The following is a 23,872-nucleotide window of genomic DNA, read 5'->3' on the forward strand; positions in this document are numbered from 1 at the left end:
TTCAAGTCACACCGGAGTGGGCCAACACCACATGCTACCTCTCCGGGGATAAACCTGCTTTTCAAAGGTACTGCTTGCCTAACGGTGGGGTTCTAGGCCCTGCTACAGAGGGGGGAAGGAAATGGCTTTGACCTGTAGGGCATTCCCAGGACCCCATGAATGATCCACCATACATCTGTCCCTGTTGACCACTCTGCCCTTCCAGGTGCACTATTCCATTTGTGTATCCAGCAGGAAAATACAATTCTGCTCAGAGTAGCAAACCTAATGTTCTGGAAGCACCAGGAGGCCTCGGAGGTACTGACCCATCACTACTTAGCATCCGCTCATCTGGACCCCTGGGCTGTAGAGGGAGTAACTCTACATAATGGCCAGAGCCAGCAGGGACCTTGCTCCTGGCATGGGTCAGGCCCAGCTCCAAGCACTCCATAGGCACTGACTTGCTAACCCCTCACAGCGACCCAGTGGAGGAGATGATGCTATTTTTGTCTTTCCGTGTTATAGAAGAGAAAAACAAGGATGTAAAGGCCAAGTGATGCGCCCTTGGCTACCCAGCTAAGAAGCGGAGCAGCGAGACCAGAACTCAGGCTTCCTGGCAGAGCTTGGGAGTCCTCTGTAGTGGTGTCGCTCTCCCCAGGGCTGAAAGGCAGAGGGCGGTCCTGGACCGAGAGCAGCTGCTCCCACAGACCTGCAGAGACCTTTACAAGTGGCTCTTCCCGTGCTGCTGAAGGCAAAGCACAAACTGGAAGCCATATGCATCTTAAAATAGCTCTTGGAGAAATGAATGTGTTAGCCGAAGGAATGAATCTCAAAGGGCAATGTTTAAGAATGAGCAGGGAATGCTGTCTTAGCTAGAAAATGTTTCCAGGTAAAGCAATCCCCCCCCCAAAATGAATTAACAGAAAACAAACAAAACCGGACCAAAAAATAAACAACAACCACCACAACGAAAGCCTCCCAGAGAACGACCATGCAGGCAATCACCACTGTTGCCTGTGGATAAAACTGAGAGTCCTAGAGATAAAGGGAGAGAGATATAAAGGGTTTCAAAGTATGGGAATGATTTTTGTTTTTTCATTTAATGCTAGGTTTCAAAGAAGGAAGAATATGTCTGTCAACTGAACACACTTTTTCTATTTAAAATCCATCCAGATGTCTTAATGGGCTTGTCAGGAGTGGGAGGGTCCCCTCGGCTGCTTCCCAAAGCCCGGAGAGAACCCTTGGTGGGGAGTGTGGAGCACGGCTCAGCAGCCTCCTTGTGGCCATTACTTCTTCTTGAACACCTGATAGCACACCTGGTCACCACAGGTCAGCTTCTGCAAGGTCAGAAAGTGGGTGAGTGACTCGCAGGCCAGGCCTTCCTCTGCCCCCCCAGGCCTTGGTGTCTGTGAGTAGGCGTGAGCATGGGGAAGCTGGAATACAGAGGACACTCAGTCATTCTGGGCCAAGTGCATCTCATGGACCCAATCAGCTGGCATGCCCTGCAGGTAGCAGTAATTTGATTGTGACACTTGAATTGAGCTTGAACAACTATAAAAATGAAAAATGCAAAGAAATTACCCTCTTGGGCGGGATTTTTCCTACTCCCATGATTAAAGCAACATCTCCTAATTTATAAAAGGCAGTGAAGCCATGAAGAAGGAAAGGATCTAATGGGGAGAAGCATTTGGAAGGCAAGGGCCTGGGAATCTGCAGGCTGGTGGGCTGTCACTCCGTGCTGCAGGCTTTCTGGACTCAGGTGATTAGAATGTTGGTTGGTGGCATCCCAGGCAATGACAGGGCAACAGGGCGTGGGCAGCAGAAGGGCTCCCCCCAGGCCTGCCAATGCAGAAAAGATACTGCTTTTCATCCAGACAGAGGGAGCCCCCAGGCCTTATCCACGCCTCATGACTCCTTGAGGGAGGAGAGAGAAATATGAGAGTGGGGACGGCCACGAAATCATTGCAGTTGACAATGAATCCATTGTCTTAGCCACAGGGACCACTGGGGATTGTACTACAATTAAAAAAATCCATCATCCAAACCAGAGCAGGTAGGGAAAACCGTCAATGGAAAACACGCTAGATGCTTCCCATTTATCACCAGTTGACACTGCTTCCAAAATAAAGATCTCAGGTGAGGAAGCCTGGCTCTGGAGGGCACCGCGGTGACCTGCATACTGACACTGGGGCCAAGTAGCTGCCTGACTCCGCAGGTGAAGGAATGACTGAATGAGTGAAAAGCCATTTAACAAACGAGTGACTGAATGCATGAAGGAGTGAAAGATTCCTCACTATTTGAATGCTGGACACATAAATTGCCTTGAAGATTGAAGACTGAAAAATTCAGCTACCTAGACACATAACATTTATTTCAGGAGATCAGCCATTGTTCCTACTGTACCAAGTTAACTTAAAATATTTCAGGTTTAGGTGGACATACCTGATGATGAGAGGCAATGCTTGTGGTCCACAAGGTGGTTCCCAAGCCCCCCTGTCCCTATCCGTCCCACTCCCGCCCCTCTTCTTCCCGGCTCACATCATGGTGAGGAGGCCTGGAGCCACCTTCCTCCAGGGCATCTTTGTTCTGTGCCTCACATTTCTCTTCAGCTGGTCTTTAACGGATTCCCTGCATTACGCCTTGGATCTCGGCTTCCTAACTCAGCATTTTGAACTCTCATTTTAATTGCAGCCGTTCACAGAGACAGCCATATAGATTTCTTCTTGGAGTCCCCTGAGCCAGACAGGAATGGCTTTCTGACTATATGACCACACGCATTTGGCTGGCGCTCAGGGGACGAGTGCAGGGCCATTTTTCTTGTCAAGGCACCTGGCGAGGTGAACCTGCAGTCTGTGTAAGCACCGCGGAAGGGGACTGGGCAGACCCCGGGACTTACCAGGTGCAGCTTGTCCCCCTCAACCCACTGCCTCCAGCCACGGTTCTCCTTCTCCCCCTTCTGCACGCACACAAGGACATCACCTTCCCAGGTGATCAGCGTCTGCAATGACAGGTTCCCAGGCAAATCAGATGTATGGTCTTGATTGGGATGGAACAAACCTAAGCCCACAGGTGTGGTGCCTGCGGCCATTGTCAGGCTCCTGCTTGCCCACAGGGCAGAGCCCTCAGCCTCTGCTGAGCCGAGATCGGCCAGACTCACTTTCTACATATACCCTCCATTCCCGCCAAACCGGCTTATTGTGGCTGGTTCTGTTCTCTTTTAAAGAATCCTAGAGGCGCCTGCATGGCTCAGTTGGTTAGGCGTCCGACTCTTGATTTTGGCTCGGGTCATGATCTTGGGGGTCATGATCTCAAGCCCTGGTTCAGGCTCCATGCTGATCGGGGAGTCTGCTTGAGGTTCTCTCTCTTCCTCTCCCTCTGCCCCTGTACTCGCTCACGCCCTCTCTCTCTCTCAAATAAGTAAATAAATCTTAAAAAAAAAAAAAAAAAGAATTCTTCTCTCCCATTTTACCATATGGTGAAGACAGGATTCCAAATCAGTGGGGGAAAAGATGGTGCATTTGACTATAAATGATGTAAAATTTCTGGAAGGGCAAAATAGTATAATGTCAACAGATGAAGAACAAACTGGGAAACATAATTGCAACACATATCAAAGACCTGACTTTCTTATATGTAAAGGGCTCCTGTAAATCAATAAGAGAAAGATCATTAACCCAATAGGAAATTTTAAAAAGGACACAGCCAACAGCTTCTGAGGGAAAAAAAAAAACCCTAAAACCCAGCAGATGGCTTTTAAACATAAGAAAAGATATTCAACCTTGCTCATAATAGGAGAAATGCAAATTAAGGCTGTTTTTCAGATACAATTCATCACACGGTCAAAGATCAAAGAGTCTGATAACACACTGAGAGGAAGTGTGGAGAAGCAGGCACCTCCATAAATGGCTAGTGGGTATATAAATTGGTATGAATCCTTTTGCAGGGCAATTTTATATTACCTCTTGAAATATAACATTGTGTATACCCTTTGACCTAGAAATTCTGCGTCTGGGAATTTTCCCTCCAGGAATCACACGGTGAGGATGGCCTGTCGTAGGGCAATAGTGCAGGCAGAGAAGCTACCTGACTAGCAGGGGCCCACAACAGGTGGTTCCAGGGCTGTCCTCATCATCCAGAAGCAGGAGGGTGGCCCTTCTCCTGGTCCTGGGCTTCCTCTGGACAGCAGTGCGGACCGGCTCGTAACACGGGGGCGGCAGCAGCGCTGCAGAGCTCGTGCAGGACAGCCGGGCTGAGCTGACCGGCAAGTTGAAGAAGCCATAAACCTACTGAACCCCAAGAGGCTCAAATTCCTGTGCACATACTTACAGCTCATACCCCCCCCCCAACTCCTCTGGCTTCTCTTTCTCCTTTTATTTCTCCTAGCCCCCGCCTCGGGACCGTTTGTACTATCCCTAGATGGTTCTCCAGGGCTGCCCGCCTCTGAGCCCAGGTGAGGACCGCACATGCACCTCCTGAAGGATGACGTCACTCCCATCCAGACAGTGGTTTTGTGTTGCTCCTGTCCTTTCTCAGGGATGACCCCGATGCCAGCTGGTTTTCTCCCAAGCATATGCAAATTGTATTATGTCTCTGTGAACAATATTATGCTAAGGACCAGACGTTTGCTTTTCTATCTTGCCAACGTAGTTGGCGACAAACTGACCTGTGTTTCCTTATTCACTGTCCTTGCACATTCGGGTCTATTTTTTGGGACAAATTTGTTTTCTACAGATTGTTAAGTCTACCTATTTCTAAAATAATATTTGACCTTGACCAATTTATCCATCCTCATTTTACTCCTCAACACATCACGGTGTTGTTTGTTACGGCAAACGACTAGAAGCCTCATAAATTCCGTCAACAGGAGGCTACTTAAATATGTGTGGTTCATGGGGTGCCTGGGTGGCTCAATCAGGGCACCTGGGTGGCTCAGTCATTAAGCGTCTGCCTTTGGCTCAGGTCATGATCCCAGGGTCCTGGGATTGAGCCCCACATTGGGCTCCCTGCTCCACGGGAAGCCTGCTTCTCCTTCTCCCACTCCCCCTGCTTGTGTTCCCTCTCTAGCTGTGTCTCTGTCAAATAAATAACAATCTTAAAAAAAAAAAAAACAAAACAAAACAAAAAACGTGTGGTTCATCCATGCTATGCAGCCCTTGAAAGAAGGAGGCAGTTCTATACCTATGGAGGAGAGCAGTCTCCATAGTGTATAGTGAAGTTAAAAAAGCAAGGAGCATGGCCATATGCATAAAACAAGGGGGGAATGTGTATGCACGCATATGTTTGCACATATTCTCTGCAAGGAAGTAAAAGAGCCCTTAATGGTGATCGTCGCTGAGGAAGGAACTGAGAGGTTGGGGGGCCAGAATGGGAAGGAAATTTCACTTTTTACTATTTAAATTTTCTTAAACCATCTGCATGTAATATTCCCTAAATTAATTTAACAATAAAATTCTACATGTTTTCTAAAGAAAATAGGTCTCCTGCTTCTTTGAGGCCATCTGAAGCCTCACATCTTTGAAGGTCTTTAAGAAGCTTAATTTACAGATTGCTCTCCTTGTTCTTCTGCGAGGGAAGAACAAGGAGAGCTAGAATATTCCAGAATTCCCTCCCAAATAGATGAGAAAGGAATACTCATTTGTCGTTGCCCATCATTGGTTTTGGGACTCAATTCCCTCCCAAAAGGATGAGAAAGGATCACGTCTTCTTATTGGGCAAGGACTGTGTCTTCTAACCCCCTACCCCCGCCCACATTGCCTTACACCTCATGGACACCTAATACATGTTGACTGAACTAGTGTCTATCTCTCCCAATAGACAAGAAGCTCCATGAAAGAAGAGGCCATGTCGGCTGTTCATTTCTGCAATCCCAGACTCAGCAGAGAAGGTGCTTGGTGAGCAATGTTGAATGACTCTGTGATTGAGTTATTTTGTTGAAACGGAATCGTGAGGTAAATTCATGTGGGACCACATCTTCTTAATCTAGTCATCTGTTGAAAGGCATCTCGGCTCCTTCCACGATTTAGCTATTGTGGACAATGCTGCTATGAACATTGGGGTGCATAAGGCCCTTCTCTTCACTACGTCTGTATCTTTGGGGTAAATACCCAGTAGTGCAATTGACTGGATTAAGAAGATGTGGTCCATATATACAATGGAATATTACTGAGCCATCAAAAAGAACTATTTCTCAACATTTGCTGTAACATGAACGGGATTGGAGGAGATAATGCTAAGTGAAATAAGTTAAGCAGAGAAGGACAATTATCATATGGTTTCACTCATTTATGGAACATAAGGAGGAGGAAGATCTGTAGGAGAAGAAAGGGAAGAAGAAAGGGGGGGTAAAGAGAAGGGAATGAACCATGAGAGACTATGGACTCTGGGAAACAAACTGAGGGCTTCAGAGGGGAGGGGGGTGGGGGAATGGGATACGCTGGTGATGGGTAGTAAGGAGGGCACGTATTGCATGGTGCACTGGGTGTTATACGCAAGTAATGAATGATGGAACTTTACATCAAAAACTAGGGATGTACTGTATGGTGACTAACATAATATAATAAAAAATCATTAAAAAAAATATATATATATATAAAATAAATAAATAAATCCACGTGAGAGAATAAATGATCGTATGTATTCTTTGTTGATGATGATTCCTGACGACTCAGCCAGCCCGCCTTCTTGCCTTGATTTCTGTGGTCCCCTGGAGTGCACACATGACCATCATTATGGACACTGGATGCTAACTTTCCATCTACCTGTCTGCTTTCTCATGAGACGGTGAGATCTTTCAGAGCAGAAAGGGCTCTAATTCATTACTTTACCCATAGCTCCTGACCCAGGCGTCTCATGTAGTGGGGGTGTGGCAAATTTGTAGAAGGAACAAAAAAGAAAAACGTTGGTGCACGAGGGCCTGTCCTAATATTTTCTTTTAATAAATCTTAGTAAGCAGCAAGATTAAAAGTTATTCTGACCCTAAGTAATTGGCTGCCAATGAATTACGGTAATTCTACAATATTACAGCCTTACTCCTACATAAAGCAGACAGTAAGAAGAGAAATGAACTGAAATTCCACCATTCAATTTCCTTTCAGTTGGCGTCCCTCATCCCTGCATCAGAGGACGTTTTGAAAGAGGCTCAATTGCCTTCAAAGATCTTGAGGCTGAGGAGATGGAGACAAGTGAGGAAAACCATTGCTTCTGAGCCAGAGGATAAAGAAGACACACTTGCACTGAATTAAAGAAGGAAGCTGGGCCCACGCTGCAGTTTCCCTCTCTCAGTGTCCACAGTGAAAATCATTAAAAACAGCCCTGGATGGGAAATTAGATAAGGTACTAAAGGAGCACTAAATTTGCAGAAGTGGATAACTATACTGGGATTATATGAGAGACTATTCTAATTCATAGGAAACGCTGCATTACTTAGAGGTAACACATCAGATTGCTCAGAAAAAATATGTATATAATAGCGAGAGAGCACGTACAAAAGATTAAGCAAATGGGGAAAATATTGACCGTAGGTAGCTCTCAGCAAAGAGTATATGGATGTTCTTTGCTATTTTCATGCAACTTTTCTGTAAATTCGAATCAGTCCCCTAAGAGTTTTTTTTTTTTTTTTTAAAGGAAAATAACAGCTCTTTAAATAAAGCGCATTGAAGGGCACCATGAACGTGTTTAAATTCTCCCAGCACAGCTGCCCTTGTGCCAGAGCCATTTCGGCAGCGCCCACCATCCCCTCCGGCAATCCCAAGCGGGGGCCTCCCGAAGAAGCTGCTGCCCCGGGCTCCCATGGACACCACAGTGGCACCACTTGTTCTAACTGCCATCATCTGTGTCTGCTTTCCCCTGCCTCAATTGTCCACCCCAATTACTTATTGTTTCTAATTGATACAACTTACATACAATAAAATTTACCTTTTTAAAGTACAATTCAGTCATTTTTAGTATATTCACAAAGTTGTAAAATCCTCACCACTTTCTAAATCCAGAACATTTTCATGGGTCCCCAAAGAAACCCTGCATCAGCCAGTGGTCACTCCCCATTCCCTCTGCCCCAGGCAACCACTTTCTGTCTCTAGGGATTTGCCTGACTTTTCAAAAAAGATTTTATTTTTTTATTTGAGAGAGAGAGACAGAGATAGCGACAGAGATAGTGAGAGAGAGAACGAGCGGGGAGGAGAAGGAGAAGCAGGCTCTCCACTGAACAAAGAGCCTGATGCGGGGCTCGATCTCAGGACCCTTGGATCATGACCTGAGCCGACGGCAGACACATAACTGACTGAGCCACCCAGGCGCCCCTAGGGATTTGCCTATTCTGGGCATTTCATATAAGTCCTACGATATGTGGCCTCTGTGGCTGACTGCTCTCGCTTAGCAGGATACGTCCTGAGTTCATGCGGGCGGCGGTATATATCAGTGTGCGCTCCTTTCTACGCCTGCATGCTATTCCATTACATGAGGATCCGTTATTTCTTTTTAATTTTATTCTGTGTAGCTTGTGTATTTTTGAAAAGGGCTTTAAATCCTCTTAGAAACAATTCAGCATAGAAAGTGAAGAATATGTATGACCCGCAGGAAGGAAGAAGGGGGTCTCTGGGTCTCTTAAAGAGTTGACCCCACAGTTCAAGTGGTGTCACTGCTCCTGCTCTGGGATGGCATGGATCCGGGCACATTCGGGCCCTATTGTGCCTCTGCTACAGCCCCACCCCACACACATCTCTCCCCCACGCTGCTGAATGGGGAGGTTCTCAGAGGGGTTCGTGAGGGCGACAGAGGAGTTGAGAAGTAGAGCCCTGGAGAATAAGAGCATGAATATCACAGAAACACGTGCACACACACACACACAGATGCATGTGCACACATTCAGATATAGACACACACACACACACATACACATGCACACACGTGTGGGCACAGACACACACGTGCACGTGTGTGCAGGTGCACACGGACACACAGGTTTGTGCGCCCTCAGGCATGCTGCCACATGCGGGCCTCAGAAATTAATCAGAGAGAGAGACTCACTTGCTCCCTGTGGTCCCTTTCCAGCTGAAGGGTTCCAGTCAGATTACAGAAAGCAGGTAGTCCCGAGGCATCTGCTCTGTGTTGTGGTTCTCATGGGAACAGCCTTTTGCTGGAGACTGGGCAAATTCTGTCCTGGGGACTTCTCAGACCCCACCAGTTGCCTGTGCGTGTGTGTGTGTGTGTGTGTGTGTGTGTGTGTAAGCCCCAACTTCTTGTTGTGGGCAAAGCAGAGATAAGAAGTGGGAAGCGGGATTCTCTCCCTGCAGGACTAAGGCTGGGAAGAGGATGGGGCTCCAGGGTGCGGGGGACAGAAGGCGAAGGAGCACAACAGTCGGTGTTGAGAGGCAGAACCCTCTAACGGTCAGGGCTGAAAGGATGTAACTTATTTTAGGAAGAGTGAGTTCTCTACTATCAAAGGTGATGAAAGAAGAAGTCAGAGAGAACAGGCCTGCTTTTCCACAGCCCACATCCAGAATGAAAAGGCGAAGGAAAATGAATCATTGTGAACAGATTAGGCTAGAACAGCAGAGTGATGCAAAAATTCAGAGACAAATTTCCCATCCGTTCCGGTGTCTGAGGAATTGGCCTTCCAGCCACACAGTTCAGAGAAGCCTTGTCGATCCATCAACCCCTCAGGGAGGGGATTCTACAACGGGCTGTTCCAGAGCCCGGAGGCTTTGGCTCTTATGCCAAGACCGCTCTGATGGAAGCATTTCCAAAGTGCTTTTCATTTCCCACTTTTCTTTAGCAAGGAGCACTAAATATAATTCAACCTTGACTTGATGGCTGAGATTATCAATGCTGCAGGACAACTTGATGGATAAATAAAATGCGTCCTGCTCTCTTGGCTTTAGAGTCATCGCCAAAGAACGATGACAGCTTTTCCCCCCACCCCAGGAGAGCAGCCAGAGCTCATGTCCCTTGCTTTGGGGGAGAGTTGAGACCTCTGACTTTGGAAGAGCTCCTGGAAGCACCAGAGAAGAGCGGGACTCTGGAGAGAGTGGGGTTCATGGTGAAAGGGAAAAGGCAGGATGGAGGATTGAGCTTCCTTGTGGCACTCTGAGGGGCTGGCCCACTGCTGGGGTGAGGGCACAGACACCTGGGGATAGGATACTCAGCACTCCCTCACTTTGAGAGCCAGGGCAGAGGTCCTGGTGGCTGCACGGGCATGAAGGGAGTGGGTGCTATAAATATGCAGGCTGCCAACCCTTGTATAAGCTCGTGGGCCTGGACAGTGAGTGGTCAGTGGCAACCATGCTAAATGACAAACTGGAAGTCCTTCCAAATTTCCTGGACTGTGTAATCCATGAGGTTCTTGCATGGTGCTAAGATTGGAATTGGGGGGGGGGTTGCCTGGGTGGCCCAGTCAGTTAAGTGTCTTCTTTTGGTTCAGGTCCTGATCCCAGGGTCCTGGGATCCAGCCCGAGTCAGGCTCCTGCTCAGCAGGGAGCCTGTTTCTCCCTCTTCCTCCACCCCTCCCCCATTCATGCAGGTGCGCGTGCGCGCACTCTCTCTCTCTCACGCATTCTCAAATAAATAAATAAGTAAATAAATAAATAAATAAAATCTTTTAAAAAAAATTGGAATGGGGGAATCCTTAAATATGATTGAGATTGCATTTCTCCCCATTCCTGTTCGCAGGGACTGTCCAGGGGTAATTGGATTTGGATAACCAAAGACAGGTGCACTGAGTGTGAGCGTGAGCACTGCAGCGATTGGACACTGGGCTGTGATACGACATGGTAATGCAAAAGGCGAGGGAGACCAGCTGTTACCCTGCCTCCCCCTGCCCCCTGCCCCCAACCCCACTTCTCCCTGCTGCTGTCATTCTCTGCCTTATTTACGAACAGCTCCTCTGGGCAAGGGCCTGCTTCTTCTGCAGAGTCAAGTTCTCAGGCCTTGAGATAACTACCCACTCGTGCACTCAGAGCTGTCTGCTCACTTTCAGGGTCCTACCTATATCCGAGCAGTTCAAGAAGCCGGGCCTTCTGATGTATGGAGGATTTCCTCGATTATGTCCTGTGAATTAAGGTGATGCTGGGACAGAAGCCATCAATGTGCCAGAGATTTCTCTAAGTGACTAGCACTGGGAAAACCTTGACTTCTTTAGTCCACTGACTTTTTTTGATTAGCATTGCATTTTTCTTTTAAAAAGTTAAATCAGTTGGGATCATCCAAAATTGACGTATTTCATATTAAAACATGCGAATTCTCAACATCTCTTGAAAAGAAAAAAGTAACCTAGCAACACAAGGCCCCCATGCTCCATGGCAATGCTTGGCTGGTGCTGAGTACAGCTGACCCTGAGATGAAGAGCTGTGCTACCCAGCTCGCGAAATCACTCTCACTCCCTACGGTATTGCCCTTGCCCTCCAGGCCCACGTCAGCATAGTGCTGGCCTCCTACCCCAGGTCCTGGAGAGGTGGGCAATCTTCCATCTCTCCTTTGCTTATAAGCTTAGTGTAGAAGCCAGCTTGCTTCTTCCTGCTGAGCCTCCAATACTTTCTTAATGCCAGCATCAAGTCACTCTGGTCTCCTCTGCTGATCCCTCCCTGGTTGTTTCTGTCATATTTCATTGCAAAGCCAGATGGCCGGCTTCTGCACACAGAATATATGAGTAGAAACTGCCAGGCCAGGTCCTCACCTTAACATTCCGGTTGTCCAGGCCCTTTGTGCACTCCTCAAACTCCACTCCAACAGTGAAATCCAGATCATAGTTGCGGAATGTGCTGTTAGTTTTCGTCTTGAAGTTATCGCCGTCTTGATCAATGATCTTCGTCTGAGTCAGACGTACTGCGATCTTGCGGGTGGCAAAATCAATATCTGTTGGCAAAGAAAGTCGTGGAGGTTATGATGTGCTCAGCCAGACTCATTCATTTCTTTAACAAGGCCAAACATTAAGGACTAGAGACACAGACCACGGGCAGCCCACATTTCTTTGCTCAAATGGGGAACAAGAGCTGTCTTACACATGGCCAGTTTGGGCATCTCAGTCAATCGATTGTCTGGAAACCTAGGGTCTTTTGGCGCCTCCTCAGGAGCTCTGATGGAAGGGGGAGGTAACAGGCAGGGCTCACCCCTGAGCTGCAACTCCCAGTAGGCACGTGCATTCATACACATACGCACACACATGCACATGCAGGTACGCGCACACACATGCACATGCAGGTACATGCACACACACACACCCCTCCCCCATAGAAGTTCCATTCTATTTAACATAATTGGATTTCCTCCTAGGAGTTTGCTGAATGAAAGATTTCACGGTTTAAAAGGAAGAAGACCACTTAAAAATAATCAGTCTAGATCATGGGTAAAAATGGGCCTCTTGTTAATGTCCATGGCAGGTTAGGATACATATGCACCTCCATTTTTAAAGCAGATTGGGGGTGTACTTAGGTAGGCTGTTCTGCCTCAGTCATGGGCCCCCAGGATAACTTTAAGCGTATTCTAGACATTTAATAAATACTTGTGCAGATTATTGTGAAAAGTTTAAAACAAACCAAAGTAGAAAGGAGAGTACAAGGAACTCCACACATCCATTAGCCAGATTCAACCATTATCAAGATTTTGCCACATTTATTCCATTTACATCTTTTCTTTGTTGATTTTTTCCATCAAATTCTATAGCAGTTGTTTTTATCCCCAGCTTTACTAAGATACAATTAACAAATAACATTGCATCACTTTCAGTGGTAGATATGATGATTTGATACACATATATGTTGCAAAATGTTGACCAACAATAGGCAGTTCTTTTTAAAGTTCAGTATGTATTAGAGTTTCCAAGAGAATTCCTACAAAGAGATCCCTGGACCCAGGTCCCATAGATTCTGCCTCTGTAGTTCACAGGGAAGCCATGAGTTTGCATTTCTAATAAACTCCATGGTGATGTTCATATTATCGGTCACTGATCACACTTTGAGCAGTATTGCTGTGACAGATTGACAATTGATACATCAGCAGTATTTGATTTCACATATATTTTTGATTGAGACAAATGGCAATGGATGTTTGAAAATTAAGTTTCACCAGAGAGCCTTCCAGTTATCTTTAACTATATCTTTATTTTCAAATAGGAAGGAAATTATTAGGAAGTATTTTAATGGAAAACGTATTCATTTCTCAGAGACTATTATATAAGCAAAAGGGTGTGCCCTTCAGTGGGGTGTTTCATTTACCAAGCTTTCAATTTTACAGTACGAAGCTAGGTATGGAGCCAAACTTCTTGCTAACCTCTGGTTGTGTATAAAATGTCACCCAAGCCAAAATGTCACTGCCCTGTGGAATAGATTTAGAAACAGAGGATCATTCTGGAACTTGCTATAAACATCATTAAGCTCTTGGTATCTAGCCAAAATCATATTGGATCCCCTTTATGTCTGTGAATTCTCCAGATATTTTGGATGCCAATCTAAATCTAACTTTTTTTTTCCCAGAAATTCCAGCTGGAAGTTTTTAAAAATACTGACATTGGTTTTTATCATAACCGAAGGATAATAATGACCTCAAGAGTAAGAACAATTTGGATTCATTGAGTATTCTTGCTCTGAGAATCCCAGACCCATCTCTATGGTCAGTCAGTAATTAAACTTCACACTGTGTGCTTTCTGGTGGGGGATAAATACTATTGTGCCCATGAGGAAGACTAGCAGTCACCAACAGTTTAGGAAGCTCCTGACAATATGGAGAATTAACACCTCTGCTGGCCTACCCCCACCCTTTCTGCTGCCCTTCCATGGTAGCCAAGCATCACGTCCCTCATCCTCTCTTCTCATTCCTTTCTGACTCATCTCCTTCTGGATTTCTTTAGTTACTATCTCTCTTCTCCTCCTAAAGGACCAAGAAGAGACTGAAGCTGGCTGGTTGGACCTCAATGTGGGCCAGCAGTTTGACCACAGCTGGGAACCCACAAGAGTATCACATCTGCATGGGGAAGGGCCCTGGCTGGGCTTTTGGACGTGAAATTGTATAGTCAGCATTTATCATAAAGGGAATAATTTCAAGTAACATCAGGCAGTGCAGAAGGTAAAAGGATTACATACTTGTATCCTAAGTTGAAAAGAAAAACAGGTTCAAGTTGGCATGAGCTAGTGCATGAATGCTAGGGCCTTGCTCAAATATCATTCATGACTCTTGGTTGAGAACCTGTTGTGTCTAAGAATTCACCAATGGGACCCAAAGCTGGCTGCCCAACAGGATCAGGTGGGAAGATGGAAAAACTACAGAGTTCTGGGTCTTACCCTAGACCCGGAATCTCTGGGTGGTTTTTGATCTTGAATTTCCTCATAACAGGCTGTTTGGAGAGACTTCTATGGTTTAAGAAATTTGAAAGCCATGACTTAAGCACCTACTCCTCCAGCCATAGGTGATGACACAGAGACCCAGAGAGGTTAAGTGACTTGTCTAAGCATGCACAGCTGGAAAAGCAATCACAGGGTTTGATAATTGGATGGATATGTGTGGAGGGGTCAGGTTGGGAGGAGAAAACAGTAGTTTTGAGCTTGGGAATCAAGATGAAATCCAGAAAAGTAGGAGAGAGAATTAATCTTATGGGGAACATAGGAACTGAATTTGAGGTCAAATGATCTGGGGGCTACTCTGTGTGGACCCTTGGTAATATTTGGGGTGGTAATTAAGACATGCCTTGGAACCAACCAGGAATGGTGCCCCAGGGTGGAACCACCCTTGGGAAACCTCACCCAACAAACCCATGAGATAAGTATTATATTATCTCCATTTTACCAATGAGGAAACTGGCTCAGAGAAGCTGTGGCACTTTCTCTGGGTTGTAATAACGAGGAAGCGATCGAGGTGGAATTTGAACCCAGAATGGCCTGTCTCCGGGGCCAGCACGTGCTCCACAAGCCCTGGGCCAGCCCGTCTTGTCAGAAGGTCAGACCCCACCCCCCCGAGTCTGTGCACTTTCTGTGGTTGCCCAAACACCAGTAACTTCTGAGCGACTCTTCTTTACAGCTCCCCTGGAGCCACAGGGACTTCTGGATCCAGCCGGAGGACACATCCCTGTTTGGGGCAGTTTACGTTTCCCGGAGCTCGAATGTACCCTTTTCACCACACCGCAGTTGTTTTCTGGGCTCAGGGCTCTCTGTGAAGTCTGAGCTCGGTCAGTCACACTCTAAGCCTGGCCTTTTTCTGATAGCTCCTTTAGCTTCTGCTCCGTGGCTCAGGGAACTGTACCCGGGGACATCCAAGCCACACAGCCTGCAATGAGGCCACCGGACGTGGAATCAGATGAAAGCTCTCTCTGCTGCCCTTTGTGCTGTGAACATTCTAGGCCAGCATTCACAGAGCCCGGGGTCCCCACTGCATCTGCCATGGCGCTCAGCTTCACAGGTCCCAAAACTGTGGTTCATGATCAATTATGTTTAGGAAACAAGGAGGTAAAACCAAGAGAAGCAGGTTTCTACACTGAAGAACTTCAGAGCCTTCAATCTAGGAAAGATGCTTGGCAACCCCAACCGTGGGGATGCAGGGTATGGACTCTCCCAGTCTTGTGCGGCCATAGACCCGCCCTGTGGTGGGACATGCCACCCAGCTGGTCCGGTGTTCCATAGAACATGATACAGAAAGGGCTGACAAAACTCTCCAGCTTTCTCTCAGCCACCTGGGCCCTGCAATTGTGGAACTATCTCCTGTTTCATTTTCTCCCTTCGAGGCAACTGCTGACCTGTTTGGAAGGGAAAAGACTAAATAGGACCAACTGGTCAAGTATTTCTGTCTTAGAAATTAATCCTGCCTTAAAATTGCTAAAAGCCACTGAAGAGTCTTCCAGATCTAGTCAGTATAAACACATGCTTGTGGCAGGCAGAGGGCTAACATGGCACACTCCAACTCCTGTTTCTCTCTTTCTGCCCCAGAAACACAGTCTAGCGAGTCAGGTGACACCTGTGTGTCCAGCTTCAGTCCCACGGCTGAACCCTAGAGTCCAGCAGAGCACAGTGGCCATAACTGGAGCTATTATGAACCGCACCAGGTTGCTTTGAGGCTTAAATTCTGCCCAGTGGCTTGTGGTAACGGCCCCATCAATGGTGGCGGCTGCCATCATCGTAATCATCACTATGAAGCCCCTTGCGCTCACAGGCTGCAGTGCTCCACGTCCTTTGCATTTTCCCAGATATGCCCTGTGGGTTCGCCCCCTAAATCCCTGCTGCTCTCCTCCCAGCTCTCCAAGTCTCACAAGACCCAGCCCCAACCTTGCCTTCTCCAGATGATTCTGCTCTTTCCTCACCTGCTCTTCAGACCACACAGCTTTACCCCCAGGAGACACACAGATAGTGTCCTTTGACTTTTCCATGGGGGTGATTCTTTCCTCCAAAGTCTTACCTCTAGGACCTTGCTCTGTGTCTCCAGGGTTGGGCACAGGTAGGTGCTCAAGAAACACTTCTGGATTGGTTAATGGGCACCATAGTTTAGGACAGTGGTTCTCAGAGTGAGGTCCCTGGACCAGCAGCATCACAGTACCTGGGAACCTCTTAGAAATGTAAATTCTGGGGCTCACCCTAGACCTGCGGGTTGGGCCCTGCTTGTTTTTACAAGCCTTGCAAGTGATTCTCTGCATGCTAAAGTTTAGAACTGCTGGTATAAGAGTGAGGGTCAGATCCAGGTATAAATCCTGCCCCAGATTTCCCAGCTATGTGACCTCAGGGAAGTCACTTTCCTTTTCTGAACCTAAGCTTACTCACAGTAAAATCAGGAAAGAATGCTCATCTCAGAGTGTTATTTAGGTAAGGATTCAGTTACGATGATGTAAAATGCTTTACAAAGTACCAATAAGCTTGTGGGCATTCTGTGCACATTGGCCTCCACCCCCTTGGCCTTTTCTGTTTAGGTGAAACAGTGGCCAGATCGGCATTCAGGCCAGAGTGAAATATTTGGTTCATACTGATGCATCTCCAAGGCCTCTGGACTCCACGGGAACAGTCAGAATGGTGGCTGATGGACTCCCTCACCAGCGTCGCCCTGCCCTGCCACGTGGGCATTTTATCCAGCCTGACCAAACATTTCTCTGCATGGACCAGCTTCTTCGCTGCAAAGTTTGACCAGTCGGTAGAAGTAACTTTAGCCCCCACTCCTGAGGTCCATGCTGTTTTAAACCACGGTGCCGAAACTGTAGTTAGGAGATGAGAAAGAAAACCGCAGGCCAGGTGTTAACCAGGTGAAACGAGGGGGAAGGCTCCAGGTAAAGCAACGAAGGGAGAACTGAGGATTACAGAAAAATTTAGAACAGCAGTGTTCCTCAGAGAGGATGTGGAAATCAAGGCGCAGAGAATTTAAGTGGTGGGTTCAGAGTTACCCAGCTGGGACAGAGCTCCTGACAGCTTGTCCACAAATAAATTGTTTATCACTCACAACTAAGGCTCCTAATGAAAATTATTGCTTGTCCCTGGTTGCCTAGAAAGGTAGATCACAGCTAAAAATACCTATTGCTGAGAGAACTGGTTTGTCCTGGCACAACACCCCCAGCCAATCTCTGTGACCAGCGCCGGGAGAATCTTATTAGGGGCTCTATGCACATGGAATCAAGCATTGCTGCTTCTCTGGATTGAAAAATGGTTCGGCGTCTTGGCCACCCTTTAGCATTTGCAAAGGCTAGTTAATCACGTCACCTCTGCTCCACCCCAGGGAAGGGAGCCAAGTGTTCTGTCGGCGAATTTGTGATATTTCTAATCAAAAGGAAAGGTTTAACTGCGGCTGTAGAACACACACACATACACACACACACACACAAACACACACACAGATTACAAAAACACTTCCTCTTTGTACTTTGCAGAGAAAATTATTTTCCTGATATGGTATTTTAACACCAGGGTTATCAAATATGTTTTATCTGCTTTTCTGGATTAAAGGTATCTTCGAGCCTGATTTATAGCCAGGTGAAATGAATTTCTATCTCAGAGGAAAAGGTCCAAAGGCAAGCTATTTCTGAATAATATATGTGGCTTGCAGCTACCGCAGAAGAAAACAACAACACCGAAGTGACTTTATTAAAGCATACTTTCCATAACTGCATTTTGAACAATGTAAGTCGTAAAGTTGAAATATGAGTATACTGCTCACCATTAAAATGCTTTGTAATATGCTTGTGAGAAAAGCTAAAGTTGCGGGCTAAAAGGGCAGGCAGTCTTTGTAAATTAAAGAGAGAGATGCACACATATTCATCATGTGAAATCTGAGACCCATTTCAAGCTCGGCTTTGATGGGCTTCAAACCTGGACTCCTTAATTCTCAGATGATAGCACTCTTAGGCAACCGCGAGAAGCAGAGTGCAAGAGCAATCTTCTCCGCATCTTTTCCTCCAGATAACACACTTAGAGAGAAATTGGACTGGCCCCCCGCCTGCCTCCTCCTGTCTCTCACGGGCATCTCCAAATATGTTTAAGACCTTTCCTAGACAGTGGGGGCAGGCTGGAGACCCTGGGGAGCCTCCCCTGCTCCCTCTGCATGATTTTGCCTCCCCACTCATACTCTAGTGCTGATCATTGGGATGGGGGCAGGGGGAGGTGAGGCCAATACAAGCTGGGAGGAAGGGGCTGAACTTATCTTCACTGGGGGCTTTTCTACCCACGGCACCCCAAGGCCTTTCCCTGTTTAAAAGTCCAACCAGGGATGCCTGGGTGGCTCAGTTGGTTAAGCATCTGCCTTCGGCTCAGGTCATAATCCCAGGGTCCTGGGATCGAGCCCCCCATCAGGCTCCCCGCTCAGTGGGGAGCCTGCTTCTCCCTCTGCCTGCAGCTGCCCCTGCTTGTGCTTGCTCTCTCTCTCTGACAAATAAATAAATAAAATCTTAAAAAAAAATAAATAAAAGTCCAACCAGATACCATGTGGTTCAAGTAAACACTTTGGCAATGTATATAACTTCTTTGACCTGTAAGCACTAGCAGAAATCCAAATTTTGTCAAACTAACTCCTTGGATCATCAGACATTTTTTTCTTTCTCTCTCTCTCCCTCTCCCTCATTTGCTAATTAATTTCCACCCCGGGACTCTGAGTGACTCTTGCAGTGTTTCTGAGGGTCCTGACTGTCTACCATCCCGACAGACCTTGCTCAGAATGAAGCTCCTTCTCCCCTAACCCCATGCTTAGTACCTGCACCTGGAACAGTGCTGTGGAAAGAGCCTGGGTGGGAGAAGCAGGCAGACTGGGATCCTGTCTGTGCGATATTATTTCCCAGCCACAGGTGACCCCAGGGAGGTCCTTTCACTTCTCTGGGCTTCAGATTCCTCATCCTGTGAAATGGAAAGCATTCCTTCCATCTTAATCCCTGACTACACCCTGAGCACTAGATCTTGTATCAACACGCCAATTTTAATACTCTACCTGGATGTGTAATGGGCATCTGAAGTCAAAATAGGCAAAACAGAAGTCTTCTTGCATTCCGCCCCGCCCAGCACCCCTCTCCAAACTCACTCCTCCTCATGGCTTCTCTATTTCAGCCTACGGGATCACTGTCTTCCCAGTTGTTCAACCCTAAGCCTGGGGCCATCTTCATTTCCTCCATATGCTCTGGTTTCATATTCCTCTGCAAGCCCTGTTGGCCTTATCTCCAAAATATATGTTGAACCCGTCCTCTCTTCTCCAGGCCCGGGAGCACTACTAGCCCAAGCACCTCTTGCCTGAACAACACAGCAGCCTCCTAGGATGGGCTTCCCTGCTTCTAGTCTTGCTTTCTAATGATTCATTCTCTGCACTGAGCTGTAGTGATCCTTAAAGAATATAAATAAGCTAGATTGTCTTCCATCATAAGGGCTCACCTGCCCCTTGTTTGCCACTTCCCAACACACCAGGCTTTGTGTTTCTTGAACACACCCACAACTTTTGCATTTGCTGTCTCCTGTACCTGTGACACCACTTCTCGACAGTCAAGCCTTGGCTCGCTTGTCACCTCAGACAGCCTTCCCTGACCACCCATTGCTCTTCACTCCAGAGGTCCTTTTCATTTTCTTACCTACCTACTGTACACTACCTTAAACTATTTACTTTCTCTCACTGCCGCTAGCATGTACACTCCAAGAGGGCAAGGAACTTGTCGTGTCGTTGACCACCATGTTGCCAGTGCCTAGAACATTTCTTGGCATGTCATAGGTGCTCAATGCATCTGTTGAAACTGAATAAGTTAAATGAAATAATGTATATGAAGTTCTGGCAAGATGCTTACCATGGCTTGATAATGCTTCTCATGGCACATGCCACCTCTGGAGCTGGACTGTGGCTCCTAAGCAGTCAGGACAGGATTTGGACCATTGTGGGTATTCAGGAAACCTTTCCAGGCAGAGACCCCACAGGTGGGAGCTGGCTGACTACATCCTCTAAGCCTACCTCCTTTCTGGTAGAATTTTCCAGAGACCCACTAGGACTTTTTGCAGTGGCCTCTTCTCTTTTAAATCTGTGCATGTTCATTTAAATGAGAAGATGTTTTTCATAGAAGATGCCCCCCTCCTTTTCCAAATTAAGAGAAGAATTGGATTTTCCCTAATATTTACAGTTTGTGGACTAAAGAACATCTTAATGTTTACATTGAACATTAACTGACCAGTTTTAGGACACACACCTTCCATTATATGTCCACATCTTCACTGATTAAAGTTACATGACAGTGTTTCATTTTCTAGGCTCCTTCCCTGCCCTGTCCCCACCCAGGCACCAAATCTAGTCTATTTTCCACTCCAGACTTAACCCTGTCCTCCTTCTTGGCACTGCTTTTACCATCTTCCCAGGGCCATCACAACAGCCCCTTCACTTCTATGATGGTCCCTGCAGATCTATTCACCCCTTGCTCTTAGAGCAAGCATTGCTGGCTTCTCTCTCCTCTGCAGACACTTCCTCTCCTTATAGGATGAAGTCCACAGTGGTGGCACACCACCTTCAAGACCTGACCTGTCACCTTTCTGACTTTCTTTCATCCCCTCCTTGCACTTCACTGTCTGGCAATACAACTTGTTCTGTTCCCTCTGTCCAACACCACATTCTTTTTTTAAAAAAATATTTTATCTATTTATTTGAGAGAGAGAGAGAGTGAGCTCTAGAGGGGGGTGGATCAGAGGGAGAAGTAGACTCAATCCTGGGACTCCAGGATCACGACCTGAGCCGAAAGCAGTCGCTTAACCAACTGAGCCACCCAGGCACCCCCAACACCACGTTCTTACTGGCTTGGCCTTTGCATATGCCTGCAGTCATGCCTGACTCCATTTCTGTGTGGAGCAATTCCTTCCATCCTTCAAAACCCCACCAGGCACTTAGGAAGCCTTCAATGACCTGTGTACAGTAACACCCTCCAACACCCCACACATACATCTTGTTCCTGTTCTATTGCTATGGACCTAAGGGATGGAATCACCCACTGTCCCATGGGTGACAGACTACATTTACTTAAACGGCTGCAACAGTACTTCTCATCCTACACGCTGTTCATACCATGTGACTTTGCCACTCCTCTCATTGAAAGATGGGGTCTCTGTACCTTTCTCTTGAATGTGGGTGGGCTCATGACTCCTTCAACCCAATAAAATACAATGGAAGTGATACTGTATGATTTCTGAGCCTGAGTCATACAAGGCCCTTCAGCTTCTGCCTCCTCTCCAAGCATGCTGTAAGGAAACCCAGACCAGAAAATTCCTATCTGGCAGATGAAGAAACTGGTTCCGGAAGGTTAAAAAATTGGTCAAGGTTAGAGAACAAGCCTTAACTGGGCTGGCCCTTCTGGTTTGGTTTCCTCACCTACATGATCTTGTTCAGAATTATACTTCTGAGCTAAGCTCCAGACCATCTGCCCATGTATAGAAGCAGTCTTCCATTTTATGGTCCACTCTGGGCACTAAACTCAGCGCAGCAGGGCTGGGGTTCTGGTAGGAGGATTTGTCCCTCTCTCTACTCCCCCAAGGATTTGAGGTAAAACTCTGATAGCCAGGAGGAAAAATAAAGCAATTCTGTGTTGGAAACATGCCTGGAGTACATGAAGAAAGTTCCAATCTCTATAAGCTGTGCAATACGTCCCAGCTCTCCTTGTTCACTGAACACGGTGGAAATGTTCATCAAGCTAGAAGTTACTTGCACAGAAAATTCCACAATTCCCATTCTTGATGAGACTTCCCATCATCATATCCAAATTATTGGGCCTCTGACCCCAAGGGCAGCCCCAGCAGTGGGGAGATTCCCACCAGGAGCTCCTTACGTGGAGAGCTCTAAAGCTGGAAAAAGGGATGAGGAGGATGTTGCAGGACAAAATAAGCCCAGGCAGCCAAAGCTCCCTGCCCAGTGCCTGGCCCATGGCGGCTGGCCCACACATCAGCTCCTCCTTCAGCTTTCACGTGACGTCTGTCAGCCCCATGAGAGATCCCACAGGAGCATCAACTCAGGACACACGCTGATCAAGAACTTGGCCTGGAGTCCAGTTCAAAAGTCAGGTAAAGCAGTGAGTTGTTTGATCTGTGTGACAAAAGCCACTCCTAGCCTTCTGTGGGTCTGATATTCTCTAGCTGAGAAATTTTTTAACCACTCCTTGTCTGCTTCCCCTCCACAAGCCTGACATAAGTGCAATACAGGGGCCATTCGTGGATAATATCAGGTCCAACTGGTGATCTAAGAGATGGTGATCAAAGGCAAGAGAGCCACTGCACCATCCTGTCAAGTTTGGTTTTACTCCGTGTGTGCATGCCTGTGTGTGTGTGTGTGTGTGTGTGTGTGTGTGTGTGTACCCTCTATTCACATGTCTTTTCTCCATGCCAGGAATTATGCTAAGGACATTTCAGACATAATCTCACTTACTATTATTCCCAACTTACTGATGAGGAATCTGAGCTTCACAGAGAATTTGTATGACTTTCCTATTATTACATAGCTAGCAAAAAAGGAACGAGGCTTGCACACAGATCTGTTGAACTCCATGGTGGCACTGTCTGGAGGGCTGGACCACAGTTCTCCCAAAGTTCCCCTCCTTCCCTCACCCCTGGTCTCCTCCTTACCTAGGGCCTTCATGTAGCCTTCAAAGTTGTCATTACTCTCCATCTCCCAGGTTCCATTCTGGTCCCTTGTCATGGTGATAGCCTCTAGTTCAGTGTGGGTGAGTGTTGAATGTCAAGGAGCAGGCTGCAGGGAGAACATGTTAAAATGAGCTACTTTTATAGTGTAGTGGACCAGGTTTATGGCTTTGAGATAACAGGTTCAAAGGTTATAAGCACAACCCAAAAAACCTTTCCTTTCCTTTACAAAGTTCAGCAGGACTATGAGCAACCCACACTCAAGGTCCAACGTGGCCAGAATGGGTGTCCCAGTGACCTCTTCCACATGCAGGGCCCCAGAGCAGCTCCTTTTTGGCTGGCTGGGTTCCCACAGAGCTCTTGGCCCCACACTGAACACTCTATCCTGCCCTTGAGGAAACAAATACCCAGTGCCCACCCCACCCACACTGGGCAGGGCCCAATCTACTAAAAGTAAGCCAGATCTGGAGGGAGGCCAGATAGGAGGCAGAGGGGCAGTGGGACTCTGCTTCAAGACCCCAGGAGCAAGCTGAGGATCACCTTGACCAAAGTGGGGGGCATAGCTGGCATTCAGAGAAAGACTCTTGGTTCAGGCTGTTCCCCAAATTAGCTGTCCTAGTGGGTCAGAAAATGGGTTGGTTTACTGCTCTGATGCATAGTTCTGAGAGATGAGGCCTGATCCACTACACTCTGAAGCACAGAAGTGTGAGCCGAGATGGATAAACCATGAGTCCCCAAAAGTGAGTTTTGATTATGGCACTTTGGAGCTCTAATACATGTATTCATATGCTGTGAAATCTAAGCAAATGGTTCTGTCTGTGTGTGGTTTGGGGGGGTGTAAAGCAGCACATCTATTTTTTAGTAAATATACT

At 47.0% G+C, this 23,872-nt stretch overlaps 1 protein-coding gene across 1 annotated transcript; it reads right to left on the reverse strand.

The window, feature by feature from the left end:
- Window positions 1-1,090: 1,090 nt before the first annotated feature.
- RBP2 (retinol binding protein 2) lies at window positions 1,091-23,161 on the reverse strand. The gene is made up of 4 exons (XM_045791955.2): window positions 22,986-23,161; window positions 11,648-11,826; window positions 2,876-2,977; window positions 1,091-1,316 (listed from the first exon to the last, which is right to left on the reverse strand). Exons 1-4 carry the CDS (start codon window positions 23,056-23,058, stop codon window positions 1,266-1,268), a joined length of 405 nt encoding a protein of 134 aa, XP_045647911.1. The 5' UTR covers window positions 23,059-23,161; the 3' UTR covers window positions 1,091-1,265.
- Between the last annotated feature and the right edge of the window lie 711 nt (window positions 23,162-23,872).

The sequence above is a fragment of the Ursus americanus genome, chromosome 20, assembly GCF_024610735.1.
Source record: "Ursus americanus isolate L20-20 chromosome 20, mUrsAme1.1.p, whole genome shotgun sequence".
NCBI classification, from domain to species: domain Eukaryota; kingdom Metazoa; phylum Chordata; class Mammalia; order Carnivora; family Ursidae; genus Ursus; species Ursus americanus.